General features: G+C 33.8%; 1 protein-coding gene across 2 annotated transcripts in view; it reads right to left on the bottom strand.

Annotated features, from left to right (window-relative positions):
- UBE2K (ubiquitin conjugating enzyme E2 K) overlaps positions 1-19,794 on the bottom strand; it is a 74,220-nt gene that overhangs the window by 17,284 nt on the left and 37,142 nt on the right. Inside the window, exons 2-4 of one of the 2 annotated variants that reach the window (XM_027599485.2) lie at positions 15,343-15,401; positions 13,195-13,288; positions 8,902-8,960 (exon numbers count right to left, since the gene is read on the bottom strand). In XM_027599485.2, the coding sequence (XP_027455286.1) occupies positions 8,902-8,960; positions 13,195-13,288; positions 15,343-15,369 (180 nt within the window). In that variant the 5' untranslated portion in view covers positions 15,370-15,401. The remainder of the gene's footprint in view (positions 1-8,901; positions 8,961-13,194; positions 13,289-15,342; positions 15,402-19,794) is intronic. The other variant, XM_027599484.1, reaches the window with a different exon arrangement.

Below are 19,794 nucleotides of genomic sequence, written 5' to 3'. Positions count from 1 at the left end.
TAGCTGAAGGGAAGGGTGTAGAAGACAAAGCATTCAGCAAGCTGAATGTTGTCAGTGACATACATTCTTTTTAAAACTTTTAATAAATGCTCCGCCCCTAAAGAAACCCAACAATTACCAGGTGTTTACAATTTACCTAGCATAATAGTCCATGCTATGAGAACTATAACACAGACTAAAATCTAGTTAGGTAAAGTAACATAAAATTAATATAGACAGTAAATGGCAATTTATTTAGTGTCAAGTAGGATGTAGCATAGCACTGAAGGACAAAGTAAGCAAAATCAGTACATGGAAGCATTTTAGTAGTAAGTGGCGGTAAGACGGCTCCTAAATTTTCTGTAGAAACTGTTCTCTCAGATTTTAAAAAAATAATTCAACAAATATTTGAAAGACACTGGCACTAAGGAGACACAGAGGCTTAGAGTTTAAAAAATTTATCCCAAATCAAATAACTAGTTAGCAAGAGAACCGTATGCAAACTTACACAATCTCATTTCAGATTCTGAGTCTCTAATCACCTCATTATTTGTCTTAGCATGGATAAGAAACCAACAAAATGAAAATGATCTAACAGACCACCAAGAAATGAAATCCAGTTCATCAGCTCTTACTTTGAGCTTCTGAAGGACCAAGTATTATTATTATTTGGAGAGGGACCTATTATTATTATTATATCTGACACATGTAATAGTCATCTGAGTCAAAACTCCTTTACACTTAATAGATTAATTATTATAAGTCAAGAATTGTTTTTGTTTTTTTTTTTTTTTAAGTAGGCTCCACCATGCCCAGAGTGGAGCCCAAGTGGGGCCTGAACTCACGACCCTGAGATTAAGACCTGAGCTGATATCAAGAGTCAGATGCTTAACCACCTGAGCCACCCAGGTGCCCCAAGCAAAGCAATGTTTTAAGTACTCTACAAAAATTAACTCGTCAATATGTGCTCTAAATCTAATCCATTTATGGAAAGAAGCTAAGCAGATAGCTTCCACTTCTCTCCTTGTGACTGGATTTGTCTATACTACCTGTTATTACTTCCTCACCTAATTACTCACTAACTTATATGCTAAAAAAGAACTTCAAGTTACCAATGACTTCAAAACACCAAACTGATGGAATCTTTCCATGCCTTGATCCTTTTTAATTCTTGCCTGCAAAGGTATCTACTTCTCTCAATCCACAGAATCACCAAATTGTTAAATAAGATGTCTCATCATTCTACACTTGGGTTACTAAACAGTCTACTGACTTTAATACCTTCAGTTTGGTTTCTTTCAATCCGTTCTCCACATTGAAACCAAGAGTACCCTTTAAAACAACTGATTCACCACCCTACTTAAGGCCCTTTAATGACTTCTCAATTCCCTTAAACTGATCCCCTAGCCTATCTCTCAAGTCATCTTAAAAGAAATTTTTTCCCCCTTTGGGCCTTTAATACCTGTTTCCTGTCGCAATAACACATGTTGATGCCCTCTTCTCCTGGCTAATTCCTACTTAATCCTTTCAATTTCCACATCACTTCTTCCTGATCTGTTCTCACAGCACCCTATATTTTCCTATGTCATCATATTGATCACACTTCTATAATCTCTTTCATGTCTGGCCTTCCCTAAAAGGCTCAGTTATCTCTCCTGCTTACGAGAGCCTCCCAAGTACCCAAAGTGTCTCAGACTGAATGAATATGCAATTAACATTATGACAAACCTGTTATTAGAGCTAATCAGCATCCCTCTCAAATATAGAGCAGGTCAAAGAAGACAGGCATACAGGGCTTATGTTCAACAAACATTTCTTCCTAATAGATATAACCACGATATTCATATCTTAACTTCTACCATTGAGTTTAAAATATAAAAAATACAAAATAACCATATGCCATAATTTCAGTAACTCAAGGACATTACAGCATTTTGTGACTTTAAAACAAAAATTGGGGGGTGCCTGGGTGGCTCAGTTGTTAGGCGTCTGCCTTCGGCTCAGGTCATAATCCCAGGGTCCTGGGATCGAGCCCCGCATCGGACTCCCTGCTCCGCGGGGAGTCTGCTTCTCCCTCTCCCACTCCCCCTGCTTGTGTTCCCTCTCTCGCCGTGTCTCTCTGTCAAATAAATCAATAAAATCTTAACAAAAATTGGTTCAATCTTTTCAACACTGGAAAAAGAATTTTATTTCATTTTTTAAAAAAGATTTTATTTTTGGGCGCCTGGGTGGCTCAGTTGGTTGAGCGACTGCCTTCGGCTCAGGTCATGATCCTGGAGTCCCGGGATCGAGTCCCGCATCGGGCTTCCTGCTCAGCGGGGAGTCTGCTTCTCCCTCTGACCCTCTTCCCTCTCATGCTTTCTATCATTCTCTCTCTCTCTCAAATAAATAAATAAAATCTTTAAAAAAATAAAAAAATAAAAATAAAAAAAAAAATAAAAAAGATTTTATTTTTAAGTTATCTCTACACACAATATGGGGCTCAAACTCACAACCCGGAGATCAAGAGTCACATTCTCCACTGACTTAGCCAGCCAGGTGCCCCAAGAATTTTAAATTACTACTTAAGTCATCAGAAGGTTTATGATTAGGCAAGTGATCTAAGGTGTCTTTCTTTTCAAAGAGAAGTCTTCAATACATGATCTCTATAGACTCTATATGAAAACAAATATGCATATATGCAGGATCAAAGAACTATTTGTTACTTTGTACTAATCTGTATTTTTAGGAATAGATACCTTTGAATTTGCAAATGATGTAGTAAAAAAATTTTCAAGAGGACATTCCATCACCCACTAGTATGGATGTAAGTATTTATTTAGTAGTTTTTTCTGTGGTCTATCATTCTTTATCTCCTATTCCTTTTGTTATTATCTATCAAGTACCTCATTTCTTAGATTTTTCATGTCTTTTTCCTTCTTGAGCCTTAATATCACTAGTGGTATCCACATGTGGTCCAGAATTGTGTCCCATTATTCTATACCCAATTAATATCTACTGTATTTGTCACTTTTTCTCATAGTGCTAACACCTCTGTTGTTTATCAACAAAAATGTAGAATCAAAACAACTTGGAAGGGATGAAGCGTAAGAGTAAAAAACAATACAAGGACACTTATTATGACCTATGTTAGTCATTTGACACTGATTACAAAACAGGTATGAAATGGTTTATACTATTAAAAGACTTAACTAATCACAATTCAAGCCTCCTTATTTTCACCAATGAAACTAATACCAGCACTATCTGGGTAAATTCAGAATACTCATTACCTTTGAGGAACACTCAAAAAAATTATATAGAAATATAAAAATATAAATATAAACAAATATTTATAAAATATAAATTTATTAAAATATTAAAAATTTAAAGAATATTAAACATTTTATACAGAAATATTAATCTTAACACCATGTACACAGTGCTACCAGACCAAAATGTAGGAGACTATTCTTATTATCTACATTGGCACACCATCATCACTAATCTATTTTTTTTTCATCACTAATCTTATCTCCTCCTGGAGGACAGTATTCTATTCATTCACTCTTCAGTTCAAACATTTCAGTAACTACTTCATGGTAAATGTAAGCTCACATTTCCACTGAATTTCCAGTTTCAAACTTGGAACTCAAGGACGTTATGTTATCAAACCAGCTTTAACTAAATCATTGTACCAAAAAAATGCTATTTTAAATATGTATGTGCAGATGGGCAGACCCATTAAAAGTTATTAATAATGGTACTTATAGTCAATTTCACATATAAAACTACATTTATAATGTCAAGGAAAAACAGGAAAATTCACAACCTAATCTCTAATACATAACTGGACAAATCATTGAGCTAGAGTTTTCCTAATTTAATGAATTTTTTCATTAATAGTATATTATAATTCACTTCAGAAATAACACTGTATGCATTGAATTAAACTCCTACAAGATATATCTTCTCTATTTAGAAGCAAATCTGTTCTTCAGGTTAATAAATTATTGCAGAATAATAAATAGGAAATACTCTGTGACCACTGGTTATCAAACATGTAAGTTTCAACCTCGTGCAATTTTAGCTGCACAACAGAGAGAAAATATAACCAGCTACACGTTATCTCATGAGGCTTAAAATTAAATCTGAGCCTATATATTAAACATATGTAAACAAAATCCAGCAAGAAATTTACAAATACTCTCCATTTTTTCCATTATATTTACCAATCAGTATAAATTCAATGTAGTACATATCTAGAACACATTTATAATGTTCATTCACATTTACTGCAAAAGCTTAATGCCATAAATGGGATGAGTACCATATTTAAAAGAATACTAAATTACAACTAAGATTAACTAGTTGAAGCCAGAGGGAGACACATTAGAATGATTAAAGGAAGACTTTTCTAAATCTTGAAGCTATCTCAATATGGAATGTCTGGAATTAGGATAGTAGTGGCCTGAAGAACAATAGGAGATCTGTTCTCCTGTTATGAGTCTATTTTTCCCACTGTGCTAAGAAAAGGAGAGTGAGAGAGGGACTAATAAAACACTGATTTCAATGATTAAATAAAATGATATATTAATGCCCGAAACAGAGCCCGGGCTATGCAATCACTTTGGAGCTATATAAGACTATAGAGGGAAATAATTAAACAATTTCACTGAGATTATAATTCACCCATTTAAAGTATACAACTCCACGATGGTTTTCAGTACATACACAGAGCAACCATGTAACCATCAGCAGTCACTCCCCATTCCTTCACACACCCGTCTTAAGCAACCACTGACCTATTTTTTATCTCTATGGATTTGCTTCTTCCAATGTTTCATATAAATGAAATCATACAATGTGTGGCCTTTTGTGTCTGGCTTCTTTCATGTAGCATGATGTTTTCAAAGTTCACCTATCTTATACCATATTATCAGTACTTCATTTGTTTTTATAACCAAAAAATATTCCATGGTATGAATATGCCACATTTTATTTATCCATTCAGTAAATGGGCATTTATGTCATTTCTACTTTTTGGCCATTATGAATAGTGCTGGTATGAACATTTGTGTACAAGTTGTTGTGTGGACATGTTTTCATTTCTACTGGGTAGGTACCTAGAAGTAGAATTGATAGGTCATAAGGTTAACTCTATGTTTACCATTTTGACCAAACTATGTTCCAAAGCAGCTCCAACATCTTAATTCTCACCAGCAATGAATGAGAATTTCAATTTATACAGGAAATATTAAGTGTCAATGCTGTACTTTCAAATGATGTCACAGAAGGAAGCCATCAGGCTACTTCAAGAAGGGATTTTTAGAGTGGTAGCATTAACCAGTATAATATTTACATAGTGCTTATTCTGTGTAGGCACAGTTATGTAAGTATTACTCTATCTCAGGTACCATGAATTATATAATACACCATTACTTTATGTACCCTGAGAAAGAAAAAAACTCTGCCAATTAAATTATGACATGTCATCAACGAAAGGTATATCTTAATTTCAGAGATATTAAATATGTGAAAAAGGGGCGCCTGCCAGTTAGGCATCTGCCTTCAGCTTGGGTCATGATCCTGGGGGTCCTGGGATCGAGCACCAAATCCAGCTCCCTGCTCCTCGGGGAGTCTGCTTCTCCTTCTGCCCCTCCCCCTGCTTGTGCTCTCTCAGTCTCTCTCTGTCTCTCTCTCTCAAAAAAAAAAAAAAAAAAAAAAAACAAACTTTAAAAAAATGTGAAAATATGTTTCTGAGAATTATTACAATAATTTGTACATGGATTAATGCCTTTAATCTTTATAATCCTACGTGAGGATTTTAAAAATGAGGCAACTAGGGCACACAGCTTGCCTAAAATCATAAAACTGGCTGGCTCAGTTAGAGCATGTAGCTCTTGATTTTGGGATAGTAAATTTGAGCCCCACATTGGGCAGAGACTACTAGGAAAAAAAAAATTATAAAGCCAGTTAAATGGCTGAGGTGGATTTGAACTTTGGTGGACTGCTCTTATTCTTGGTGGAGTCATATTCACTGTTTTAGAGATTATGCCCTCATTCCTTCCTCATATCAGGTTCAAAAAAGTAGAGCACACTGAGCCTTATGGGATTCGGGTTCCATTTAACCTCTAAGCCTCAGGTCCTTCATTTATTAGAACGGTTAAGATTGTTTCAGGAAAGGCATATAAAATTCTTAGCACAAACCAAGTGACAGCTGCTACTGCCATTATTTAATAGTAAAAAAATGTAGTGGCTGAAAGCAGTCTCTTTTGAGGTCTTTCCTTCTCCTTATTTCCATTAAAAATTTTTTCTAGGCTAAGAGGGCATCCTTAACCTTTAAACATTTAAAATCTTCTTTTGTTAAATTCATAGTACTCAACAATTAAAGTATCCTCAAGCATGTATTCATTCCAGTGATACCATTAAAACCTAGACTGAATCCAGTGGAGGGTAACCAGGATGAGGATGAAAATTAAATCACAGATCTAAGATGACGGCTTAATAATAGAGGTCATCTCTAAATGGTCATATTGAAAAAATTTTTTTTTTTTATAATTCACTACGTAACTTTCTCAAATATCTACAAAAAGCACAAACTACCTTTCTAAACAAATGTTTATTTATTTTAGAAAAGAGAGACAGCATGAGGGGGAGTGGCAGAGGAAGAGAGAATCTCAAGCAGGCTCCATGCCCAGTGCGGAGCCCAACGCAAGGCTTGATCTCACAACCCTGAAATCATGACCTGAGCCGAAATCAAGAACTGGATGCTTAACCGACTGAGCCACCCAGGCGCCCCCAAATTACTCTATATAATAGAGAAAAAAAATTAAGGAAAAAAGGAATCAACCAGCTTAAAAGGTAGAAACAGCCAAAATGTCCCTTGAAGGTTGAATGGATAATGTGGCATATATGAACAAGGGAACACTATTTAACCTTAAAAAGGAATAAAATTCAGATATATGCTGAAATATGAATGAACCTTGAAGACATTATGCTAAGTGAAATAAATCAGATACAAAAGGACAAACATGGTGTGATTCCACTTAATTGAGGTACCTTAATCAAATTCATACAAAGAAAGAAGAACAATGGTTACGGGAGCTGGGGGCATGAGGTAATGGGGAGTTACTGTTTAACAGGTAAGAAGAAGTAGTTCTGGAGATGGATAAAGGTGATGATTGCACAACATGACTATTTAATATCACTGAATTGCACACTTAGAAATGGTTAAAATGGTAAATTTTATGTTATGTGTAATTTATAACAATTTAAAAGAATCAAGTGGGCATATCAGAAAATAGATGTACATAAGATACAGAATAAGAGACACCCCAAACCAGTAGGTGATCCCAATGCACCCTGGAACTTCCATTACTATGTCTGTTCTTAAATGGGAACAACCAACAGGCTGAATGAATTCCAGAACATTTTCCGAGTGACTGCTATCATATGCTCAAGGACTCAAGGAGCCACAGAAAAGACAAAGATGTATTAAGACAAGGTCCTTCACCTCAGGGGCATAAAAGCTAGTGAAAGATACATACCCCAAATAATACATTAATTAGTACTGTATTTGTGTTGGAACTATAGCTGACCCTTAAATGACATGGGTTTGAACTGCACTGGTCAATTTATATGTGGATTTTTTCTGATAAATACAGTATAGTACTTTAAGTATATTTTCTTTTTATGATTTTAATATTTTTTCTCCAGCTTTATTGAAAGAATACAGTATTTAATACAAATACGAAATATGTGTAAATCGACTTTGTTATTGGTAAGGTTTCGGTAGGCTGGCTGACAAGGCTATTAAGTTTTTGGGGAGTCAAGAGATATGTGGATTTTCGACTGCACAAGGAGTCAGTGTACCTAACTCCCACATTGTTCAGAGGGTCAACTGTGTATAAATTATATAAAATGCTATTGAAAGAGTAGAGGAACAATTTGATAGATACAGCTTAATGTAAAAGGTGATATACTTTACCTAGACCTCAAAAAAAAAACCCTAGAATTTTAAATGATACAGATAATGATCTGTGAAAATGACAGAAAAGTACAAAATAATAATCACCATCTATAAACAGCAAATAATCTAGGTTGGAAAATGAGACCCATGTTGAGGGTAAAGGTGGTAGAAAATCAGGATGGAAAAGACAATTGGGGTTAGGCTGTAGGAGGTTTTAAATGCTCAGCTAAGGAGTTTAGACTTTATTAACAAAGAAAGAAAAGAAACATCAAAACTGCATTTTAGGAAGATTTACAGAACAGAATTGCAAAGAATGAATAAGAGGGGCAAACATGGATTAAATAATAGGCAAAACAGGAAAGTAATAAAGCTGAATGCCTAAACTAAAGCGGTAATAGCAAAAGTAAAGACAAATGAAGCTATTCAGTGAAAAAATAAGTTTAAGTTAGTTCCCTTTGTTATACACGACCTAGGGCATTCCATTTCCTCTTTTAATATTCATCAGTTGCAATTATTTGTTCATAATTTTTTTTTTCTGCTAGAATGTGAGCTAGAAAGCAAGGGTAGTATAAGTCTTATTTATTGCTACATTGGCACTCAAATTAACTATTGAATGCTATTCAGAACAGACTCTTCCCTAAAACAAAACAAAACAAAACAAAACAAAACTTCTTTGAGGCAAGTAAGAATCTGTTGGGTTCTCTAAATTTGGGAACACTGCAAATTTTTCCAGACCCAGAATTTAAGCCATTGGCAAATGAAAATCCTATTCCTGTCTAAAGCCATTACTAGCTGCCTCTGAGTAAGCTTGCTTTTCATTCTAATTCCAGAAGCAAACCATTTGCCATTACCTGAAATCTTCTCCATACTAAATTTATGCAGACAACTCAACAACCTTACTAAGCACTAAAATATAAATTAAATGGGGAAAAAATTTAGAAGTTCATGCACAAAAAATAGGCTTACAATACCTTAGGGGGATTAAATGGATATGTTTCTGGTATTTTTATCTCTAGCTGATATCTTCCTCCTAAAAAATGGGGAAAACAGAAAGTTAAGAATGCTGCTCACCTCAAATATTTGAAGCCAAATATAGTGACATAACTTTTCAAAACATGTACTATTTTATATTCAATTACAACAAATTCATTTTAAAGTTGAAACCCAAAAAGGAAATAAAACACTAGTTAATTGAAAGGTTATTTAAAACATATAAAATAGCCATTTTATACAACTATATTAGTTTATCAGTGAATAGCTGAGCTAGAGATAGACGAATACATTAAATCCAAAGACAATCTAATGCTTCATTGGGACAGTTAAGTAATACAGATCCCGTCTCCTTTTGTTTCCTCTAGTCCACACTGAGAAGAGTTGCTAAATAACAGAAAATATGGAAAAAAAAAAAAAAGGCAAAAGAAGGCAAGGAGGTATAAGGGCATAGATGGTACAAAGAAAAAGGACATATGGTTATGTCATAAACTGAAAAAATCTACTTCTAGCTGGTTCTCTCAAATGCAAAAATGCCCCAAACTTTTAACTCGTGCCCTAATGAAAGGCCAACACTTCTTGTTAAAATTTTTAAAAATAAAATTCAACAGGTAGGCATAAAGACAAAAAACTATCCACTTCCTCTCAATAGGTATACAAAAGGAAACACTTTACAAGAGGTTGTTCTAACCAGTACTATGTAAACAGAACACAACATTCTTGTTTTGAAGTCATCTTGAGCAACTAGCAGGCAAATACATATTTTTAAAAAGTTTATCTAGCTTCCCATAACTGAGTAATTCAAGGGGAAAGTAACTGCCACTCAGGAAACTCTGAAGGGGGAAGTCTTCCACTGGATGAGAGGGTGAATTTGAATCCTAACTTCAAGGAACCTTCCAATCCTAAGATATTATGATCCATTTAACACAGAATACACACTATTCCAAAACGTAACAAATAAAACTGTACTACTGAAATACATATGAAACTGTCTAGCATTCGCTTCAAAATAATGAAGGGATGGATTAGATCAAAGACTGGCCCTAAGCTGACAGTTTATTAAAGCTGGATGGTAAGTACACCAAAGACTCATTGTACCATTTGTCTTCTGTATATACCTAAAACTTTTCATAATAAAAGCAAAATAAAGTAAAAACTATGCACTAGCATTATTAACTTCAAAATTTCATAATTCAATTCTCAGTATATCCTGGATTCTCTCAAATCCACCTCCCTCCGTTGTCAGGAACAGATGAATGTGGGGAGAAAAACAAAAGAGCAATTCACTTGGTACCACTTTCTTCAAGCCCTTTCTGGTTCCATTTCTTCTTTTCTTGCTAATTCTTTTTAATGGCATCCTATAGTGACTGATGGAGGAGTTGAACTAGATGCCTGAATCACAGAGCATTCGGCACCAGTGAAATCAACAAAAAAGAAAGTAGTCAAAACAAAAGAAACAAGATAGGTAAGAGGATAGTGAGAAAATCCTGTTTACAGACAGACCTGTTTTTGTTTAGAGTGATAAATGCCAGCTTCAAATAAGTATAATAAATTTGGCCTGAGTAATATGTAGGTTCTTTCTCCTTCCTAAGAATCTTACTTTTTCTGATAAAGTCTAGATTACTGTTTCTATAATTGTTCATATAAAGCTCTTCCTTCTTGGATGTCCAAAACAATTTCTTAGGAGCAGTGTGAGAGCCCAGAAATACTATATAAATAATGCTGGCCCCTAGAGTCCCCCCCAACCCTATTTTTACTCCACATGCTATTAATATGCTTTCTTGCCTTATTATCTGACAACTTGCAATATATAACCACCATAACATTAACCATAGCATTATTTGATGTGTGTATATATATATACACACATGCATATATATATATATACACATACACATCAGAGCAACACAACTAAGCTTTATGATAACTACATTATTCATATAAGTTTTCACCACAAATAATTTCTTCTTAAAGAATAGCTTTTTAATGTTAAAAATTTATAATCTTCATTAACTTCATCTAAAAAGAAGATGGGGAAGGGATGAGATTTTTAAAAATATCAACAATTATTCCATAAATTCAAAACAACTCTTAGGAAGAAAGGCTCAAGAACTAAACTGTTCCTTTGCACTATTACACTAAAAGAAGAAAATGGAGTTAAGTAACACATGCAATATGGTTAATTTTTCCATGGGCATTCTACTTTTCAATCTGATTACTTTTAACACAACGTAAAATAGTTTCCTCATTAATGATTATAAACAGTTTAACATTCTACATGGAAACACCTGCCTTAGTTACTGAGATTTAAAAACAAAAACTCTCAAAAACTAGCAAGAGCCCTGCAATAAATATTATCAAAATACTTCTCATATTCTTGTTTCCAAAAAGTATCTTAGTTTATGCCCTTGAATAGTGCTTTTCCTAAATAAAATGAACAACTTCTCTTCAACAGTTTTAAGATAAAAAGGACAATTTATACCCAAAAAGCATATTAAAACTAGTCTTATCAGAACAACCAAAAACTAGTATTATGAAACATTAATATCTCATTTAGTGGCAGCAGCAGAAACACTTAAATATGACCAAACTTGTTTCCAATTAATAAATATGGTATATTTATAACTTAATTATCCTACCAATGAGTACTATCCAATTTTTAAAAATTCACCTACTTTTATTAAGGGTTGCTAAGAAGGTAATGAACATTCTGCCTATCTAACTTAGTTCAGGAGGTGTCTTGTTTATAAATATCAGTCTGCTGGAAGAGTTCTAGAATGATAATGCTACTGCCATACTGTCTTTTAAAAATATATCCGAGCAACCTAAAAAAGATTCAAGAGTATTTATAATGCCTGCCTTTAAGAAGCAGCTAGTGTATCATTCCATACAATATCTACTATTAAGACAAGAACTTGATTTTTATAAGGTAACTAAAGATCTTTTTTCCATCTAATGACTGTCAAAAGGACTAAATGAACAGCATCCATGAAAGCATCCAGACAAGGCCTGGCATATAGGAGGCACTCAATAAACAATACAAAATAAAATAATGTCAAGAAATGGCTCATATTAACTATAAAACAGGAAATAAAATTTTATCATTTAAAATTTAGTAGGATATGCTAAAGACATTCTAGGGTCTTTAAAAATTTAAACGAAAACAAAGATATTCTAGAATATTGGATTTTTCTGATGACTTTGGGTTAACTGTTCATTAAGGAATTATAAAACCACCTCATTCAAAGTAGACATAACCACCACTTCCAATATTCAGTCGATCCTCATTTATTTAAAAGCAGAAAGTAATTAATTAGAAACGTTGGCTTTGAAGTCAAAGGCTATTAGGACTCAAATCCCAGCTGGGCCACTTAGATGTGTGACCTTAAACCAGGCACTTAATTTCTCTGAGCTTAAGTTTCCTCATTCTATGAAACAGTGATAACTACTTACCTCATAAGATTTGTTGTAAGGATTAAATGAGAAAATACATGTAAAGTTCTAAAAGTAAGAACTCAATAAATGCTACTACTACTACTACAAATTCGGTTATGATTTCTACTAAGCATGCATTTGAATGCCTATTATATGCAAGAACCTTGGTTATGCTACATAACCCAAATTTACAATAATATTCATTACTGAAGATTTGCCTGATGAGGAAATAAAAAGCTATAAAAAGCTTCTTTCTTTTTCTTACCACCCAATTCCATAGTCTAAAGTTGGCTACAGACTTAGTTTGTGAAAACAAAGTTCAGCAAAGTTGCCTCTTTTCTTTTCTGTCTTGAAATGATACTCAAAGCTTTCCTGAATAAAGAAAATTAAATATTTGCTATACAGCCTGTGTGAAGACTCATGAATGAATGCAATACTTAATGACAAACAGGGGAGAGGAGCTTTTTTTAAAAAAATAAATATTTTGTCAGAAATTTAAGGCAAGGTTTGTTATAAATACCATATGAAGGGTAACTGAGCATCTATAGTCCATATCTTAAAGGCTTAACATGCTAGATGTTTTCTACTGTTAAATTCTAACCTATACAAATTGTAACGGCTCTACTAAATCTATGTTGGGGAAAGAAAAAAATCAGCTAAAATTCAGTAAGAAAAATCAGTCTATATAAATATCTAAATTTATTATTTAAATGTTGTAATATCCTAAGCCAAATGAAGTTAACTTCCATGTAACTTATAGATGCTTAAGATTATTCTGATTTAATGTTTCAGATAAGTTCTAATACGCACAATATTTTGATACAGAAAAAAGTACTTGCCTTCATATGGTGTGTCTGGAGGTCCTGCTATTTCTCCTCTTAATTCTGTAAAATTCTCATCTACAAGATCTACTTTAATTTGATTTTTGCTTGTCTTAAAAATAAACAGAAAATAAATGTTAGTTATATCAGCAAGAAAAAAGCCTATTTTAAAGTATTATCTATAAAAAAATTTGAAACCCCCTCTTTAATAAACTTGATTATCTGCTCTACTAAAAATAATAGCCTGTCCTTTTCTGGGATTTAATTAGCCAGTTTTAAGAATAGTTAAAACCAAAAAAACTAACAAATTTTCACTTCTTTTTAATGAAATAAAACCACTTTGAGCAACAGTACAATGGCTTGTTAACATTACTGGAATGTTTAGAGAAAAATAGCAGACACCTATTTTATATTTGCCAACTTCATATATGTTAGGTCCAAAGTGATAAGTCTATTATTCATCTGTAGATGAACACTGCTATACTATACCCCCAGGTTACATGGGTTCTATCCATATAAACAGAAAACTCAGGGTCATTAAAAGCCATGTAGGGTATAAACTCTCACTTAAACTAACCCCAACAACTCTAGATGTTTAGGTTAACTGAAATACTATTCCATCCACTCAGATGGTGAAAACTCTAAGCATCTAATTCTCCTTTCCATGAAAATTCTTGAAGCCTAAAATGCCTCACTAGAATCATCTAATGCCTTCAATTTCTTTTTAGGTTGCTTAGTTTAACCAAAGCTAAACTGCTTAGTTTACTTCAGTGGCAGCTACCTACTTTTCAAAACAGACTGTTATTTTAAATTTATCTACATCTATTTATTTTGCACATTACATTTCTCAAAGTCCTTTCATATCTATAGTATCATTTCAATTTCTCAAACCATTCTGAGTTAACGGTGACCTTAAATGATTCAGAAAACCCTCCAGGGGGATTCACATTAATGTTCAAAAGTACCTGTCTGCAAACAAGCTCTCCACTTATATTTTGTAATCTTCAGTAATACCTTACTGGTCTAAGTTCCTAATACGGTAAACTTTCTCTTTTTCTCAATTGTTAAAAACATAAATCCTTAATATACAAGTTATGTTTTCATTTTTTTGGCTAGAATTTCATATTTCTACCTAAGTAACACAACATATCCACTCCTACAAAAAAAGCCTTGCAAGAGATCAATAGTAAATTTTTTGCTTTCAAACCTACCTTTTTAAGCATGTTTAGGATGAACAATGTAAGAATTACTGTTTTAAGGTCCATGGCTTCCTCCCCCAACCTCCAACAAGTAGATACCTATTGTTACCCTTTTTCTGTACTAAGCAGTTTGTAGTAATACAGAATAAGTACTGAAAAAATATACAACTTAAAACCCAAATTTTAAAGATTTCATATGACTTCTAATTAATCTTATCTTTTGTAACAATAACATAAGATTAAAAAACTTTATGCATTTAAAAAACCTTCTAATTAGTAGGTTTATTTCATAACTTTTTTCTATAAATTTACCTTTGGGATTAATATATTTCATATTTTTCTGAAGTTAATTTTACCCCAAAATTAAAATTAATTACAAATATACATGGGAAACTTCTTCCTGTGCCCTAAAAAATCATTATCATCCTTAGTGATTTGCGGTGGAGGATGAAATATACAATTTTACCAACAATATAGTACTTTGTCCAGTACACACAGGAATGAATGTTAAAATGAAAATCAGAGGCACCACACTTTCACTGACCAATTTAAGAAACTGCAAGTAGAACTGTAAGACTTCCAATTCTCCTCTGAGAGTTCTAAGTAAAACAAGAGTAATCAGATCTTGCAAATCATCAATGCCTTCAAAGTTCTTTATAGCTTCCCACAATATCCCCTTTCCAAAAGGAAATATATAACCCTAAAATGTCAGGATACTAAAGGACATGATTAAAGTTTTGGGGAGGAAAAAAAGGAGGTAACAGAAATTGGAGAAGCTGCCTTCCAGATTGCCCCCAATTCTCAAGTTAGTAAAATGTTAAATAAACCATTTTATTAGTATTCCTCTGTCCTTATTTCTGTCCTCATTACCCCCAAATTATAGAGGAAAATAGATCTTTTTCTCTACAGAAAGCACATTACTAGTGTATGAAAAATGTACTAAATTAGCTAAAAAAAATACAATCACCATGATGAATCCATTATAAAGAAGCATCCTATATGGTCTAGATAGAGTAGGGTCTTTATCTGCAGATAACCAAAGATAAAAAGAAAATGGAAAGTTAAAGACAAATTTTTCACAGCTTAATTTTTCCATCACGCAACAATTATCCTTTATTATCTCCACAGTTTAACATCCAGTTACTCCACAATCCAAAATTCTGATCCCAGTGCCCAACAAACTAACTTAAAATCCCACTCAAGAACTATAAGGAAGATATGGAAAATGGCAAAAGATGACAGTATTTAAAAAAGTATGACCTTTGAAGTCAGACAGACAGATATGAGTTGAATCCAAGCTCTGCCACTTACTTGTGGCATTAATTTAGGTAAGTCACTTAACATCTCTCAATTTTATTACTCTAAAATGAGAATACATATCTCAAATTTAAATGAGAATCTTCTAGAAAGAAGTAGCATAGCTACCCTTCCCCTAGTAATATTAATTACAAAAACCTTTGCTTTCAAAGCCCTACTTTATAAAATTTATTTCACAGCTCTGTTTCTAGTCTAAGAATGGAAATGTTATTTCTAAAAATAACAAAATAATGTTTATTCATTTTAATGACCAGAAACACTAAGGCTTTTGGATGAAACCCTGCAGAATGGTGTTACCACTGTACTGCATTTTTTGTGAGGACGTCTGCAAATTTGCTTTTCTATATTTTCTTCTCCCAACTCAACTAAACACACAGTGGGACCTTTGTAGTCCTGGCTTTTCTGATATTCCTTTGTGGCTCCAATGCATTTCTAACACATAAAAGGAAAAGAGATGAATAGAAGCTACAGTTCCTAGTAAACATTTTTAAAATGAACTATTAAAACATAACAAAGTATGCAAAATAGCGCATAATGTTAAATCTTATCTGGATGTGGTAAAATTAGCATTACTGCTAATAAGCAATAGTGCAGAATTTAAAGCAATTCTAATAGATTTCCAAGGCCAAGTCTCTTGGTGAATTGATATCATCATCACAAAATTTGTCCAAATAATTCCTGGAGTCTACTATATGCCAGCAAGAAATCTCAAGTATTAATGAACAAAACTAAGTCCCTGCCCACTTGGAGCTTACATTCTAGTGAGAAAAACTAAAAACTGAAAGATTTTATCATAAAAGCTCTAAGTACATTGTATTTAACTTGTTTAAACTAACATGTGACCTCAAGCAAGTTAATTAATCACTCTGAACCTCAGTTTCAACCTCTGTCAACTGGGAATTATAATTTAATGAATTAATACAATATATAAAACAATGTCTGCCACAAAGTAAATGATGAATGTATAGTAGTCATTTAACATTGTAACATGTTGACTTTTGACAATGATGTAGGAGCAGAAAACTTCCACCTAAAGCAAATATTGCATTTTGAGAACCACTTGTCACATTACTGTCGCTTGTATTTATCCCGAAAATTTATTCTAAAACAAAATTTCAATCTAAATTTCAGATAGACAAATATAACTCTAAATTACCCCTAAAGTTATAGATCATTCTCATAGGCTATAAAGAAACTATTAGTTTGTTTCCTAGTCAAATCACAACTACCAAAGTTTAGGGGCACTATTTATCAGTATCGTGCAAATAAATGTGAAATTCACTTCCACCTAATTTGCTGGAAACGAGGCTTAAAAGGTTTAAGAGTTGCCATTATTTTCCCCTAACTTAATATGAATGACTTATTTTCCCCTACTATTCTAAGGCTGCCCAAATAAGAAAAATTTTCACTTTCCAAGCAGTTATTAAGTAAAAACAATTCTGAAGCTTGGGGCATGTCACATACCCAAAGCAGGCTGACATAGAAACTAAGAGACCAGAAAGGAACTGAAGCCATGGGAACATTTATGACCCTTACTAAATACAAGTCCTAGATCAGTGCTGTCCAACAGATATATAACAATGTAAGCCACAGGACTCCTGGGTGGCTCAGTGGGTTAAGTGTCTGCCTTCGGCTGGGGTCGTGATCCCAGGATCCTGGCTCAGCGGAGAGTCAGCTTCGCCCTCTGCCCCTCCCCTCGTCCCACTCATGCTCTCTTTCTCTCTATCCCGCAAAAATAAATAAATAAAATCTTTTAAAAAATGTAAGCCACAAATGCACTTTAAAATTTTCTAGTAATCACATTAAAAAGAGTGAAGGTAGAGAATTAACTTTAAATTTATCTCCTATATATAAAATTATCATTTTAACATGTAATCAAAATAAAAATTTGAGATATTTTCATTTAAAAAAAAAAGTGTCTTCAAAATCCAATGTTTAATTTACAAATCACATGCACATTTCAATTTGGACTGCCCACATTTCAAGTGTTCAAAAGCCACATGTGATAGTCAAATCCACAGATACAGAAAGTAAATTATTGAGGGGTGCCTGGGTGGCTCAGTCGTTAAGCATCTGCCTTTGGCTCAGGTCATGATCCCAGGATCCTGGGATCGAGCCCCGCATCGGGCTCCCTGCTCAGCGGGAAGCCTGCTTCTCCCTCTCCCACTCGCCCTGCTTCTGTTCCCTCTCTCTCTGTCAAATAATAAATAAATAAATAAATAATTTTTTAAAAAGTAAATTATTGGTTGTTGAGAGAGGAGAGGGAAGGGAGATGGGAAGGATCTGCTGCTAATGGGTACAAGGATTATTTTTAAGGAGATGAAATGTTAGTTTTAACAGTTGCACTGTTAAACTTTGTGATATAGTAATAACCACTGATTTGTACACTCTAAGAAGTCAAAAAACAGTTTTTAAAAACTTGAAAAAAGGTCACGTGGACAGTGGCTACAACACTGGACAAGTGCAGCTATAGAGAACCAGGAAATAACAGCTTTTCCAATTACAGCAACAGTCTATCATTAAAATTTTACTTTCTGGATTTCTGTTATCATACTTCACACAATGTATAATGCAGAATAATTAAAGTTCTGAACACATTAATCCAATGAATATTTACTGAGTACTTACTATTTACAAGGCAAATAGGTATTGAGTGGTAAAACGATCAACCAGAAATGTTCTCTAACCCACCCTATCCACATATATAGAGCTTTCATTCTAAGGTATTAAACAATAAATTATACAACTTTTAAATGAACTACAGAATATCATGAGAGTAATATTTAACAAAGAGAATATATGAGAGTAATATTTAACAAAGAATATGGAGGATAAGTAGGAGCTTTTCTGAGGAAACTACCTTTAAAAGATTTACAAATGATGTCAATGATGGCATTTCAAGTCTGCCCTGTGCAAAATAGAAGCAAAAATGGTCCTGCCATGTTCAAGAATTGAAAAGCCACCAATATACACACAAAATAAAGGAGCTGAAATGAAGCAGGGAAAGTAGGCAGGAGCCAGATTATGCAGAGTCATGAAGAACAATGAGAAACATTTAAAGCTGTGACTTGACAATCAAATTTGAGTCTTTTAAATAACAAACAGCTGTATAGGGAGGAAAAAATGCCTGGAGGTAGATTGAAGCAGATACAAGAGAGAAAGGTTAGGAACCCGTGACAGTAATTAGTCCATTCTGGGGGAGGGGGGAGAAAGAAAGGAAGTCCACTTTGATGAAAAGAAGTAAATGAATTAAGAGAGATAAGAGGTAGAAGCGCCTGAGTGGCTCAGTCAGTTGAGCACCCGCCTCCTGATTTCAGCTCAGGTCATGATCTCAGGGTCATGAGATCAAGCCCCACATCAGGCTCCCTGCTCAGCTTGGATTCTGTGTATCTCTCTCCCTCTGCTCCTCCCCCTACTTGCATTCCCTCCCAAGCATGTGCTGTCTACCTCTAAAATAAATAAAAATCTTAAAAAAAGAGAGAGAGATGAAGTAAAATTTCTAGGAACAAATTATTATAAACTAAAAGTGTATGATCTCTTAAAAAGGGAACAAGGATCACTCTTATAGTTTGCTTTTCTACTGAGTGGACAATAGTGCAATAAAAAACTAAGATAAGGAAACAAAGTGAGAGGTCAGAGTTTGGGGAAGTAAAAAATAAAAACTCAGATTTGGACATGTTGAGAAGAGCTATATATGAAAATCCAAAGGGCCAAGAACATGGTTCATGGTCTAAAATTCAGGAGTGATCTGAGCTGAAGATATGATGAGCAAGACAGGAAAAACCAAGATAGTCTATTATCACTGGCACCAAAGGAAGAAAAATGTTTTAAGGAGAAAGTAGCTAACATTGCTGGCAGAATAAAAATAACAGCTAATACTTATATAACACCTTATAAGTAGTATTCTGATTTATATGTAATAACTCATTGGACCTGTTAACAATCTTATGTATCTACCAATAAAGAAATTGAGCTACAAAGAGGTCACACAGCTAATAATTAGTGAAGCCAAGTTTCAAAAATGACTCATGAGCCAAGCCATACACATTTAATTTCACTAAGATACCATCAATTACAGGATGCCCTGTTGTATGCCAGTAAG

The sequence above is a fragment of the Zalophus californianus genome, chromosome 2 (genome assembly GCF_009762305.2).
Source record: "Zalophus californianus isolate mZalCal1 chromosome 2, mZalCal1.pri.v2, whole genome shotgun sequence".
In the NCBI taxonomy this organism is placed as follows: Eukaryota; Metazoa; Chordata; class Mammalia; order Carnivora; family Otariidae; genus Zalophus; species Zalophus californianus.
This window is presented reverse-complemented; position numbering and strand designations above follow the sequence as displayed.